This window comes from Macrosteles quadrilineatus, unplaced genomic scaffold, assembly GCF_028750875.1.
Source record: "Macrosteles quadrilineatus isolate MER2022 unplaced genomic scaffold, UCM_ALF_1.0 Scaffold_2__2_contigs__length_208266976, whole genome shotgun sequence".
NCBI classification, from domain to species: domain Eukaryota; kingdom Metazoa; phylum Arthropoda; class Insecta; order Hemiptera; family Cicadellidae; genus Macrosteles; species Macrosteles quadrilineatus.
Genome location: NW_026542595.1, coordinates 58482550 through 58496153, shown reverse-complemented (window position 1 = coordinate 58496153; position 13604 = coordinate 58482550). Strand labels below are relative to the sequence as shown.

The following is a 13604-nucleotide window of genomic DNA, read 5'->3' as shown; positions in this document are numbered from 1 at the left end:
CCTGTGATCAAACATTATAAATAAATTGTTCACTATAATTTGTATTACATACCAGAACGAGTAGTGAACGCACGGAAATCACACTTGTATGACGATATCCCTTGTAGAACGAGTTTGACATACACAAATGAGTATTTTGGCGAGCGGAGTTAATTTTCAACTCAAAAAATGACAATCTTCATTTGCCTCAAAGTCCCTGAAACTTTACTGTGAAAATTCAATCCTCCGATAAACCTGAGGATAATTTATTGGCTAATCAAGACAAGAGAGGGAAGACCTTGACATTTTCTATCTCTGAAGCCAAGTAAATAATGCTGAGATTTTCTTGCATAAATAATACAACACCGCCACGTGTGCTTACACTATGTTGCTAGTCATCTTAGATTTTAGCTAAAAGTAGCATTAACTACACAAATAAAATAACGGTTTCAACGTATACGGTCCATGTTACACTAATTAGCCTAACCTACACAAATTTACCTACTATATTATAAAACATGGTTAATTATGAATTAATAACAACGGAGTATAGGACCTATTCAATCACATAATTTATTTCCAGCATCTTATTTATAACTGAACGTACAGTCGAAGGAATATTTAACTTTAAATTAAAGCTTCATTCTAACAAAATTTTAATTTTGTATGCGCAAAGTTTCAGAATTTATCTTCCTAACACTAACCAAAACACACCTCCCATTCAATGTTTCTCGACATTGTGTTTTGGTACAATAAACTATTTTCATTTAGACTCTCTACATAAAATATATAATACGTTCCCTAATAGTTTTACACTGAAACGATACATCAACTTGCATTAACTTGACAACTTTATATTAGCTTCTTAGACTGAGATTTTCTTAACGGAAAGAAATTATCCCCAAAGATTTTTTTATTTTCAAGCTATTTAGTAACACAATACTATTATTTAAATACAAACAATTGTACAGCTTATCTATTAGGCTGATGGATGTATTATAGCTTCTGCGTTTTTCACTAAAAACTGATTAACCTTATATATGATATTACATACATTACACCTCTGATATTATATTACATATGTATTTAGAGTATCTAAAGTTTGATTCATTATGAAAAAATATAAAGTTTATTTAGTCAGAGTGAGTTAATGTTATTTAAGAAATGTTTGCGGACATTGTTTGACATGTACGCAATTATTTCCTAGATAAACATAAAACAGTTGTCAAAATCTGTCAAACTGTTCATTTTTACCAAGAAACCCGATTATTTTAAAATTAAACTCCCTTAAAGTCGAAACGTGCATGGAAGTGCACCACCATTCGTGAGTACCTCAAAAAGTTGGAATTGATTCAGCGATGTATGAAAACCAAAGTAAAGATGAGTCACCGCTCTCCTTCAAGGCCAGGGAACCATTCAAATGATGCTAATGCAGCGTTTGCTTGCATTAACATTTTACGAATCGACAGTTAGATTTTAATGTCAGACAGGGACACGTGATATTCGTGTCTTCTGATCATATGGATGGAATAAAACACTTTGCTCACGTGTCTCTTGACATTAAAACATCTCAGAGAAAGAGAGTGGAGACATTCGCTTGAAATTCGTGATATTTTCTACGCATCTAAATTACTACATTTTTATTCAATTCTTTTAAATTTTTACTTCAAGGCATTTAAGATTTTATGTGACTTTAAATGAGCAAACTATTTCTTCTGCATACTATTTGTTTAGATTTTTTTATTTCCCATATTTCTATTGTGGTTCATCAAAGCCTTCATGTTCTTAGACTGGTCTAGTCCACTGTAGTAAAAAGTATGTAATAGATGTAAAACATTTACAGTTATACTATAGATGGCACAGTACGGTAAGACCTAGATCCAGGATCAATTTACTTTTGATGTCCCAGAGGCAAAAACAAAACAAAGCCAAAGCCCCAAATAATTTGGTATATTCCATCGTCGTTGTGCAATAACATGTTACAGAAAAAAATCCAAAAACTCTACATTAAAAATTCTTGTTAACCCTTTGGAGAAAAATATAACTGTTGTAGCTTGCTTATATTCCCATCAAATTTTGCAATTTTATTATTTCCATACTATTTATGAGCATTCGAATAGAACACTTTTCCCCTTCCCTGTAGCAGGAAACCTAAGTATTCCTTAAATAAAATGTTATTTAAATATGGAGTACATCTGGCACGTTTTCAAGGAAATATTTTTGTAAAAATGTAATCGGACAGTTGGAAATTCGCTTAGTCTGCAGATTTGCTGCGGTGGGGGCATATAACCCTACTTCAGTACAAGTTGTTGATTTAATTTTCCTAAAATTTTAGTATTGTATAAAACACAGCAAACCATTTAATTGGTTCTTTTGTAAAAACTTTGTAATGCAAATTTCTCTCCCAAGTAAAAATTCTAATTAATAATATACAAAAACGCCACACACTAAGATCTACTATAACAAATTTCTTACCCATTATTCAAGGCTGTTAGAAATTCTTTATAACCCTTAAATATGTAAACTATATACACTTTAAGGATTGTATGAGAACAGTTTGCCCTGCTGGTATAGGCTGTTCACAAAGGCGGTGGGAGGCGGCCGAGGAGAATGTTGTAAGGAGTGCCAAGGATTATCTCTCGGCGCGCATCCCATTAAACCGCTTGTTATCCTGTCTGTAGTCATTAATAGACCCGTCAATTTTGGACACTTGAAGCTAACCTCGTGGAATATATCAGTACCGAGAACTTGATTGTTATATAACCGAATCTTTTGGTGTCTAAAGTGAAAGTGGAATCCCAAGCTGGCAAAGTTCAGTGGGGTTGTAGGTTAGCATGAATGTTTTAAGGGAGTGTTGTTTGTAGTGGTAACATTTAAATATTTAAAGCTTTTAATTTGATTAAGCTATAATGTTTGATACGAAATTTAACTATCTAACAACGCCACTTTTTGTAATATAAATCTACCTGTGAAACAAATTATGTTTGCAATATAATTAATTGTTATGAATTGGATAAAGATTTCAACAAATTGTGGATTTAAAGTATAGGCCTACTAATAGCTGTGGATGCTGTGGTGCAATATTCGGAGGTTGAGCAATTTCTTAATGTGAAATTACACTACTGGATATGGTTGTTTGAATCAATTTAACTAATACTTTCAAACTAGTGTATTTTGAAGAATACCCTTTGATAAATTACAGAGGCACTCTTTTAATGTTTGGATGAGTAGGAAAAAGGATAGTTAAAACCGAAAATAGCCGCACTTAACAATTTTAATTTAATAACAATTCAAATTAGTCAACAAACCATTTAATATGAGGTTAAGTATTAAGTACAGTAGACCAAAGCTTATTAACACCAAGTAAAAAAAATACAGTTTATAGAGAATAGAGGATTTTTCGGGATTGTCCTTTCAAAATATTATTCAGAAAACACTCTAAAATCTTATCGTTAACTATCATACAATTAAATAATCGCTTCAGTCATCTTTACCGGTTTTAAATTCCTTCCAGCTACACAATATTAACTTTATCATGCATGCATGGATATTGTGACAACGGTAAGACCAACTAGCATAACTTAGGGAACAAGAGTAAATTGGTCTCCTAAACAAATCATAACCCAACAAATTTAGGTAGCTATTGAACATTTAAATAAAGTAGACATTTTACAATCAGCTTAGATGTTCCCTAACTATCCTAGGAGAGGTGGTAACAAACAATGCTGCCTCTAAAGTAATGCAACCTAATTACAGTAGTTTCAGTTGTGTTTCCCGATGTACACAAAACACAACCAGCAAAGTTGTGTTCACGTCTGTAGATCTCACTCTCGCTGTCTCAGCCACACAATGCAGCTGCGCCTCTGATGACTGTCCACTACGCAACAACAGCGCGCAGCTCATATGTATACGAACCTCTGATGCAATTTACCACCTAAATTACTCATCCGACGAAATCAACGGTGAAAGGAGTTGATTAGGGTGATAGCCGCGTTGCAATCCGAGCCTTTTAGGAATTGCAGTATTGATGTTTATTGCACTTGAGTCGTAAAGTATATATTTTATATAACTACTTTTAATCGTTAACTATCGTAATTGATTCTACTATGATAATATGAGGAATAGTAGCTTATAGCTTTTACTATTAATACAACAACTCCAATAGTCAATGCTTATAGTCAAAACATATTATTTTGATAAGTAGCGCTTACGTAAGTTAAAAGTATTTAAGTGAAATTTTGGGAATTTAAAACTCAAACACTCACAACGATCCACAACGTCCAATAGGTTATGTGTTTATTAAATAACATAATTTCGTATCGGTACATAACTGTATAACAGCATTGCAATACAAAAATATCACATGGGATTCTGTTAGTGTGGTTCGTTTCCATAGTAAGGTGCTAGATCGCGGCAGTACAATGACTTTGTCCCCAATAGTTTAGTATGTGGAGAAACTGTTAGTTTTAAGCGTTAAGCTTTACCACAGGTCCGACTATCAAACTAATTGGATTTGTAAGCACAATCTAAACCATGTTAACTCCTTGCTTTTTTGCGGTCATTTTCCCCCATAAAACCCCAACAAAGCGGGAAAGACTACATTTCCAAAAATGACTTAAAGGCTTTTAATACATTATCAAAATTTTTTAGTCACTTACAATCCAAAGAAATGGACACATGCATTTATGGAAAAATTATGGTTTGTATTAATAGCATTATTAAAATAAAATATATATATTACCACCAAAATAGATATTTTAATTAGATTTTTAAGGTGAAAGTTTTAGTATGCCATTTTGTGTCCATATATGCACATCAATAGTTTGGCCAACGGGGGAAATATTTGTAATTTAATAATACTTTTTTTTCTTTTAAATTTGCCGATGAATAATTCCTTTCTTATTTTTCATATAAATTGTGTTTCATGGGTATAACATAAATCCTTCTGATGTAAAGTTGTCCAACATTGTGAAGCCGCTGGTGATATTTTGTAACAGCCTGCTGTCCTTGTGACGGTGGTCAGGTCACTAAATTGACCCGGCAATGGGGTTATCAGGTTGCTAAAAAGCCAACTTTATACTCAGACACCTGAGTAATAAATCACCTCGGTCCGCGATATGTCAACATCTCACGACTGTCGTAGGCGTTTAGGAGCTGATGTAGTCAACAGGATAATCTTGATCTTGGTCATCTCACATTTAGCCAGAAATATTTAAAAATATGTGTAAAAAAATGCATTTAGAACCACAGGTTTTTAGGTGTAATACTTTGATTTGTTACCCCTATGATTTTTTTACGTGTTATATTGTTCACTGTTTGTAAATTATCCCCAGTGGCTTAGTCAGAATAAATTAATTTTAGGAATTTAAATTTATAAGTAGAACAGCTCTGTGTTATTGTCGCATTGCTGGTATATTTTTTACCATGTTTGGTGCAAGCATCGTTTTTCTGTTATTAGTGGGTTTACTGAACAGTTGAGTGGATTTATTCTGACCACGTATCATCTTTGTAATAAATGTGAAATACTTAAGTTTTGAAGCTTGAGTAACCCATGTCTTGTTTCACAACAGTCGCTCCCGAAGGAAAACTACCACAGTCTTGTACACTTTATCGCATTCACCCCAATAAACCAAGCTCTTGGAGGTAAGATATATTGTAATGGATGACATCTTAAAAGTAGACAAATAAGTTACACAATGAACACGTTAAATAGTAAATCACCAGATGGACGGTTAAGCAACGCAGCTCGCAGGCCTATAAATTGTGGCTTCGCTCTGTATGGGGCCGGGCTCAATGGAATCAGCTGATCGTGACTAAGGCGATGCTTCTTTAATCAGCTGACATTTACACGCCATTCACACCTGCTATTGATTCGATTTTTATAGGGTCGTTAAGATTGCCTCTTAAGATCGTGAAATCGTTGGTCCTTCTCTTATGTTTCATTCATATACGGTGCTAACTTATGTTATCTGCTTGTCGATTAAAATGTCGATATTCACCAAGTGTTAAACTTATCAATATGTTTTGACCTATCGACATTTCTGATTGGTTGTTACATGTTTGCAACGCCAGATTTAACATCCTAAAATTAACAAGTTAATTTAGAGTTTCAGCTAAGAAAGAGAGGGTATACTTCTACTGATACCGTTTATGATACTAACGCTGATGTACTGAGGTTGTTACCAAAAAATAATTCACGGAAAATGGAATATTCTCTTAATTGGTCCAAGAATTAATTGTCTGTACAATAATTGTGAATATTAGAAGGGATTACAAATAATTTTGCCAATAAATGTAACATGTCTAACTAATTTAAATTTTCACTCGTGTTGTTCCGAATGAGTAATTCTTAATTGGTATTAGTTATTTCAGGCCCACTCAATTTTGACAATTTTTAAGTCACGATTTACCATCTTATTTTATCCCATTAGGTAATTTCTGTTCATCAGCACTGTGTGTTTAGTCTACATTAAAATTATACAAACATTCTTTCTCTTTTAATATTTAGATCCATTCAATGACTTGGAACTGGCCTCAGTAAAATAATATTACTTTAACTATTGACTGTTAGTAATCTATTGTACTCAATACTAGCTACAACCCCACCCTACACCTTCGCTCAACTCTAGATAGTTAAGTTATATTTGTATACTAGATGAACAAATTCGTTAAAAATCCCATGATTTCATCTTGTTTCCAAACTTTTTCGACGCAAATGCCAACAAAGCAATTAATGACAGCTTAATATCGTAACATGTTACGTTAGATAGGGCAAAGGTCAAGGGGCATCTAATGAGAGGTCAGTGTCTGAAGCTACAAAGGTCGCACAGATGAGGATAAATCAACGGAAAATCAGCTGTCTACGATCAATGCAACACACAATAGAGGCTGATAAATGGACATACGATCCTGGTTGGTGGGAATTATTGTGCCGGTAGTAGTGACACAGATTGGGGGGTTTGATTTAAAGGTAAAATGAGACTAACATTACATAACAAGGTATAAAGTCTAGCGCAAGAAGTAATCGAACATGTTAGCTGACGCCTAGTAAATCAAAACTAAGATCGCACGAACCTATAACATTCCAATAAATAGTTGAACCAAACCGAAGAAACGCATCGAGTAAAAAAAATGAGTCCTACACTATAACTGTAAGTTGGAATAGACACAAATATTTCCAAATTGCAAATGTATTCCATAAAGAATGTATAATGTATGTAACATGTAATGTACCATACTGAAGACTATGTTTGACAATTTTGTCCATTAATAGTAAGAACTAATAAACTTCATAACGTCCGGCATTGTTGATGGTTATGAAACTGAGTTCGATTGATGAAACGTCGGCGATTCTGATGATGGACTTTGATGAAGATTACTTGATGATATCATCTACAAGTCCATAATGATGTTTAAGTGTTGGTAAACCACTGCCGTTGTAAATGTCAAGAGTCGCAGTCTGTCCCAATAGACAATTACTAGAGTGTTACGGAGGATGTTTAATGGACCATTGTCTCCGAGTGATCTGGGTACATCTGTGGACGTGTGACATTGTATCTAACTTTCTCTCAATACAAATATATCTGAATGGTGTGAGTAAAGGAGTGGTCAGTCGCAAAACTCTGCAATGACAGGGGAGGTTTCTAAACCAATCAGAGTCTGGTTAAAATTTTTGATTCCTCTGAAACATAAATACTTCCTTCCTTGTTGTTTTATTTCAAGAAAGTATTATTACATTGGAAAACTGATATCAATGATTAAACTAAGGTTGTCAGGGATGGTACATAGCAAGTAAATTTCAATTATCACGTATACTTGAAGTGAAATTATCTGCACAAAGGTATGATAAATATGTTAAAAAAATATAGATTTCGGAAAAATAAGCGCAGTGTTTCCACCTCTACTGATATGTTTTTCATATAGTGGGTTAGAAACTTCTCAACCACTATGTGCCACTATGAGCCACTTCAACATCAATCGAATGGACTGCGACTGTTCTAAGACGATAACATTCGTCAGTAAGATGTGAGAATGTCACACAACACGCTCTCCGCTGCCAGATAAGGTAGTCGTTCACAGCTGCAACTGCTGGTGAATCATGGAATAGCAACACCGACTGTTGACATCAACACTCATCTTTGACCGGATTTATTTAAGTGTATGTCACCTCAAGAAGATGTTTCGTCGATATTAGCTTTTTTTGCAAATCACTTAAATTTGTATGAAATACACAAATAACTATGTTATTTAATAATAACCATGATGTTGGTATGAACTAGCTCTACCTCAACTCGACATATCAATTGTTAGAAATATAAATAACATTAAATGTAAATATTTTAACAATGAAAACATCTTAATCGAATAGAAGTTCACGTTTCCACACGGTTGGAACGTTTCAAAACAACCGAAAAAACGTAGTATTATTAAGACAAGCACATGCTTATTCATCATTTTGCTGAGATTGTCTCACACAAAACCGAGTGATTTCATATGGCCACCTACTGTACAAAGAAAGTAAGCAGTATACCAAATCGTGTCTACAGAAAGTTCTCTAGTGCCCACAGTTTCGTCATCTAGTCAGCGGATTAGTTCTACAAATTACATATAGTCATTCCCACCAGACAACAGACCTGTGTGCGTGTGTGTGTGTGTGCGTGTGAATGTGTTCATGAGGTCAGCTCAGCGACCCTCCTCCATTGGGGTCGAGGTCGCCGGGAAATTGTTTACCAGATTCACTTGGAAACGTTTAAATTACAGTTACGTTTGATTAGGGCAAATACATAGGTCTCCGGTCTTCGAAAAAATAAAATCCAAAAAACCAATCCTTAGAACAGTATCTTTAGCTACCACGATAAAAAGAGTTAATGAAATAAACCGCGTTTTAGACTAAGTTATTCTTTTAAGTTTGTTGACGGTGGTGTGTGCGGAGTGAAGAACCATTGACTCGGAGACTTGAACGATCGGTTTGGTCTAATGACTTCTATTGTGAATGTTATACCTGTGGTGTTTTTTCATTGTGATTATATAGGTGATTACAAAGTGCAGTAGTTTACAAGTGCATTGTAGCTAGATCGACAAACTACGTTTTGGTGAGGCCCACCCCTAAATGTCGTCGGAACTGCTTCATCTTTACAACCATGTAACATATAGCTTAATAAGTTCGTCCCACAGGTTCAAAGTCTATACGGTGAATACAGTTAGAACATTAAAAAAAATAGATATTTATCTTCCTAAATATTTTAGGAAACGATCCATGTGCAAGTTATTGTCATTACATGAATAACCCTGAATTTGTATTTAATTACATCTTTATTAATCGAACGTGTTTCCAGGTTTCCCATGGAGTCGACAAGTTGGACTCCGGGTTGGATCCGGCCGACGACTACTCTATGGTGGAGATGCACGATGAGGCGCAGTCAGTGGTCGTAGCAACGCGGACGACTCGTCAGCTACTGAACAATGAGATAGCAGAGCATGCGAGGCATCACCACCTCGACCTGAAGCGACTGGACGTGCAATGCACGGACCAAGGCATGCAAGTGCATCTAGAGTTCCTGGAGCCCTTCGACGGCGTGGTCTACAGCAAGGGACACTTCGAGGACCCCAAGTGTCGGTAAGTGACCAATGTCTTGTGGTAGAAGAGATTGTGAGGACATATGTTTTACGACGAACAAGTACCACCAAAATGAAAGGTTCATGAAGAAAGATTGTACAATCGAACCTTCAATATCAACCATTACTGGTCTATTCTCACGATTCGCGAATATCTTGGAGTGTTATGGTGTTGATCACCTTGTAGACCGTATTGATACCTTGTTATACCAACAATAGAGTTACCTATCTATATGATCTGGGAATACGACCTGTTGTGTTGTCTCACACACTGACCCAGTCACCTTTGTACGGTCGGTCAGGTATTTGACAATATTGTGTCGCTGATACCGATCTAAACATGTCGCGATGTAGTGACGTCACACGATGGTTAAAATAATGCGACTTACTGCAAAATTACACAAAAAACTATGTTTAAGATAACATGTACGGTTAGATGACATGCACATGATGTATGTAACCGTGAATCCTACATTTTAAATTCAAGTGTGAAATTAATTTTTTATTTGTCGTTATCAGATAGAACTGTTAACCTGAAGAGACTTCCTTGTACAACGATAACCTGTTGAGTCACGTGTTAACCCGTCAAGAGGTGAGGCTGCAATTCGCTAAACGGCAACATTGTGAAAATGAGGCATTATGTATTCATGACAGGTCGTTATCAGGAGTGAAAGTATAAGGGAAGCTTAGTAGCTCTCGTGCAGTGTAAGGTACTGGTACCGTACTGCGTTGTACCGTGGTGAGCCCTTATACGGTGGAAGGTACTGTTACCGTGCTGTATTTTACCGTAGTGAGCCCTTGTACGGTGTAAGGTACAGTACTGTTACCGTGCTGTATTTTACCGTAGTGAGCCCTTGTACTGTGTAAGGTACTGGTACCGTGCTGTATTTTACCGTAGTAAGCCCTTGTACGCTGTAAGGTAATGGTAACGTACTGCTTTGTACCGTAGTGAGCCCTTGTACGGTGTAAGGTACTGGTACCGTGCTGTGTTTTACCGTAGTGAGCCCTTGTACTGTGTAAGGTACTGGTACCGTACTGCAGTGTACTCAAGTACGATCCGGTAGTATAGAATCAGCACCATGTACTGCATGAGACACTGCAGCTTGTATTCACAGTTTGTATCTTTTAGAGATGTTCTTAAAATCTGCGTTCTACTCCAAATAATTTTTCTTAACTAGTTCTAGATTAATTGTTTATCCTTAGACGAAGAAAAAATAGTTCATAAAACATTTCTAAGTGACGAGAAATCACGTTTGTACTCAATTTCACGTTGAATTTTATCCTTAATAACATAATATAAATCAAATAACTAAACAAACTAAAGACGCTAAAATAAATTCGTCAACATTAAGTCACTGTTACAACTCAGAACCGTGTTTGTTCACTATTGAATAATTTAAACTACCAAAAATAGTCAAGAAGCTCGTCTATGTCATTACGGGGTGCCAAACTGACTCCTCTCGGAGCAATCGCCTGGCTTGGCGTCAGAACGGCATGCGTCACTTAACCCGCAGTTTGGCGGGCGAGTCCTCTCACTGAGCACTGATGTACTAGTGGGCCAGACTATACCCAAGCTTACGACCAATATAATTGAAGCTGTCTGTGAACATCAAGCCCTGTAAACCGAGCTACACACTCCCCGGACACTGTCCTAGTTGCCAAGGCTAGGTGGAGATATGATGAGATGAGATGGACGGTGTGTTATGTTGAATGTTGTGTTACACTAGGGAAGCTGAGGGCAGTGGCCCGTGAGCCATTGTACATTGTACAAGAATGTCGGCGCGTCTTCTGCCATTGTGAAGATTGTGATCGCCCTTGCCGCTGAGGCCAACAATGATTTATTGCAAAAATTAGTCACGCGTGGTTCTGTCGAAAACTTATAATAATTGCTGACTGGCCAGCATGTACAATTCGGATCAAATGTCATCGGACATCATGGACCCCTCTAACTGTAAAAGGAAGAGAGGCACAAACATTCAATCCATAGTATTGTTTTTATTACAATCGATTGATTATAAATCGCATTTATTGAGATACATTTCAGGGAATTGTATCTATTTAGTAATTATACTGCACACTTCGAAATTTGGCGGTTCATCACAACTCCCGCTGTCCGTTGCCTGGCGAACACCACAATCTCCATAAAGCTCTGGAGATTTTACGGCAGAATGGTTCACTTGTAATAAACATTTTACGACTCCTTCGGTACTTCGAAAATCCCAAATACACGAACAGTGTTAGAAGTTGTGACATCAGTCTGTGGTGCCAAGAAAGGTCACACAGAGTCCCCGCTGGTAACGATGTCGAAGTTACACAATCGCGTTATGTAGGCAGATGTTCACTTTCGGAAACACGTATCCAACAATGTTGCTTTGACTATGTTGGATTACTCCGCCATAGGTTATAGACATTGAAATGTCACACTAGTAGGGGGTAGTAAAATAGATTAAATATTCATTTTAGGCAATTCGTATAACAAATTGGCAGTACTATATAGGAGTGGGAAATAAATCTGTTGTAAGGCTATATCATGTTCAACATTTTCTAAGTTGAATAAATTTGGTTGGGTTGTAAGCCTTGTGAATAGCATAGATTCCCTGCATTCCCAAAAACATGCATTGGATGGGGACCATATTAAGTTTTAATATTATATGCTTTATATTAAGCTACCTTGTCTTGTAGATAAGTGTTTAAAATATATAAATGTTTAAAAATATAGAAACAAAATACCCATGCCGCAGCAAGCCTGGAGACTAAGCTAATTTCAGTTCGACTGAATGGATTTTATATTTAATACTTCCTCCATAAATAACTCATATTTATTTCCCATTTAAATACAATATCACTAGATTTTATATCACTAGATTTTTTGGGGGAAAAGTGTTTTATTTTATTTAAAATTAATGGTATGGGATGAAATGAATTATTTCTTTAAGTTTGATCAAAATACATCCATAAATAAGCAAACTACAGCAATCTTTTTCACCCTAAAACTAACATAGGGATTTTATGGGTAGAGCTTATTTTTTAAATTTCTCCATAACTTTTAAATGTACAACAATGCTTCAATATACTAAATTAATTGTTTTTATGCTCAAAACGATGGCTCCAATGACGATTATTGATTTTCACCATGTTTTAAGCGTAAAATATGGAAAACACATCGTTTCCATGATCCAATTTGGCTGATTCGCAAACACATTCAAGTTTTTTCCGCTCTACACATTCATGCCAAATTTAATCAAAATCGGGCCAAAATTAATCGAGTTATTGTGTCCATGGACATACAGATAAATATATATTTTAACGATTGGTTTTTTTTGAACTCTGAGGACATCAACACGAAAATTAAATCAGTTCCAGGTCTAGGTATTTCCGTGCTGCCTGCGGTACCGGTAATAGCTTAATTCCTGCGAAATTCGTAACAGATGTTTTGGGAGGGCAAAAACAATTGATCAATTGAACAATTGATACAACTTAAGTATCCAATAGTCATGACAACTGAAATTACTCTGCACTGCAGTAAAATCGTTAGGGGATTCCATTATTAAACGTGGTCAGTCATTCTGTATGTTTATATTATATTATTAAAAACTAATTTTGTAATATTTTTTTGGTAAATTTTTATTGGAATCGTCTAATTAATGACTACTAAATAACAAAAATTTACATAGTGTAACCAAGTGTATTATATCTTCCGTGTGAATGTAAAGTTCCGTGGTTTGGTGGTGAAGTGGAACCATCCACCTCATTGCCCGCGGGTCTACTGACGTAAAGGTCACGAAATGATAAGGCGGATTTGATCAACCAAACTCTGCATACATCAACAGCACACAACTGTAATTATGAAGACTACTTCAACTTCTCATCTTTGAATCACGTAACTCTGACTTGATTGCAATCATATTGTGTTCTCGAACGACTGATGTCGAATCCAAGTCCAAGTCTATATGACTGTGACGACTAGCGCCACGTCTCGTGAATCGATCGTTCTGTTTCCTCTCAATGTA

General features: G+C 35.8%; 1 protein-coding gene across 1 annotated transcript in view; it reads left to right on the top strand.

The window, feature by feature from the left end:
• The window catches only part of LOC128987349 (mucin-2-like), a 56736-nt gene that overhangs the window by 16874 nt on the left and 26258 nt on the right, over nt 1–13604 (top strand). The window contains exon 3 of the mRNA XM_054408150.1: nt 9315–9595. Coding sequence (XP_054264125.1) covers nt 9315–9595 — 281 coding nt within the window. The remainder of the gene's footprint in view (nt 1–9314; nt 9596–13604) is intronic.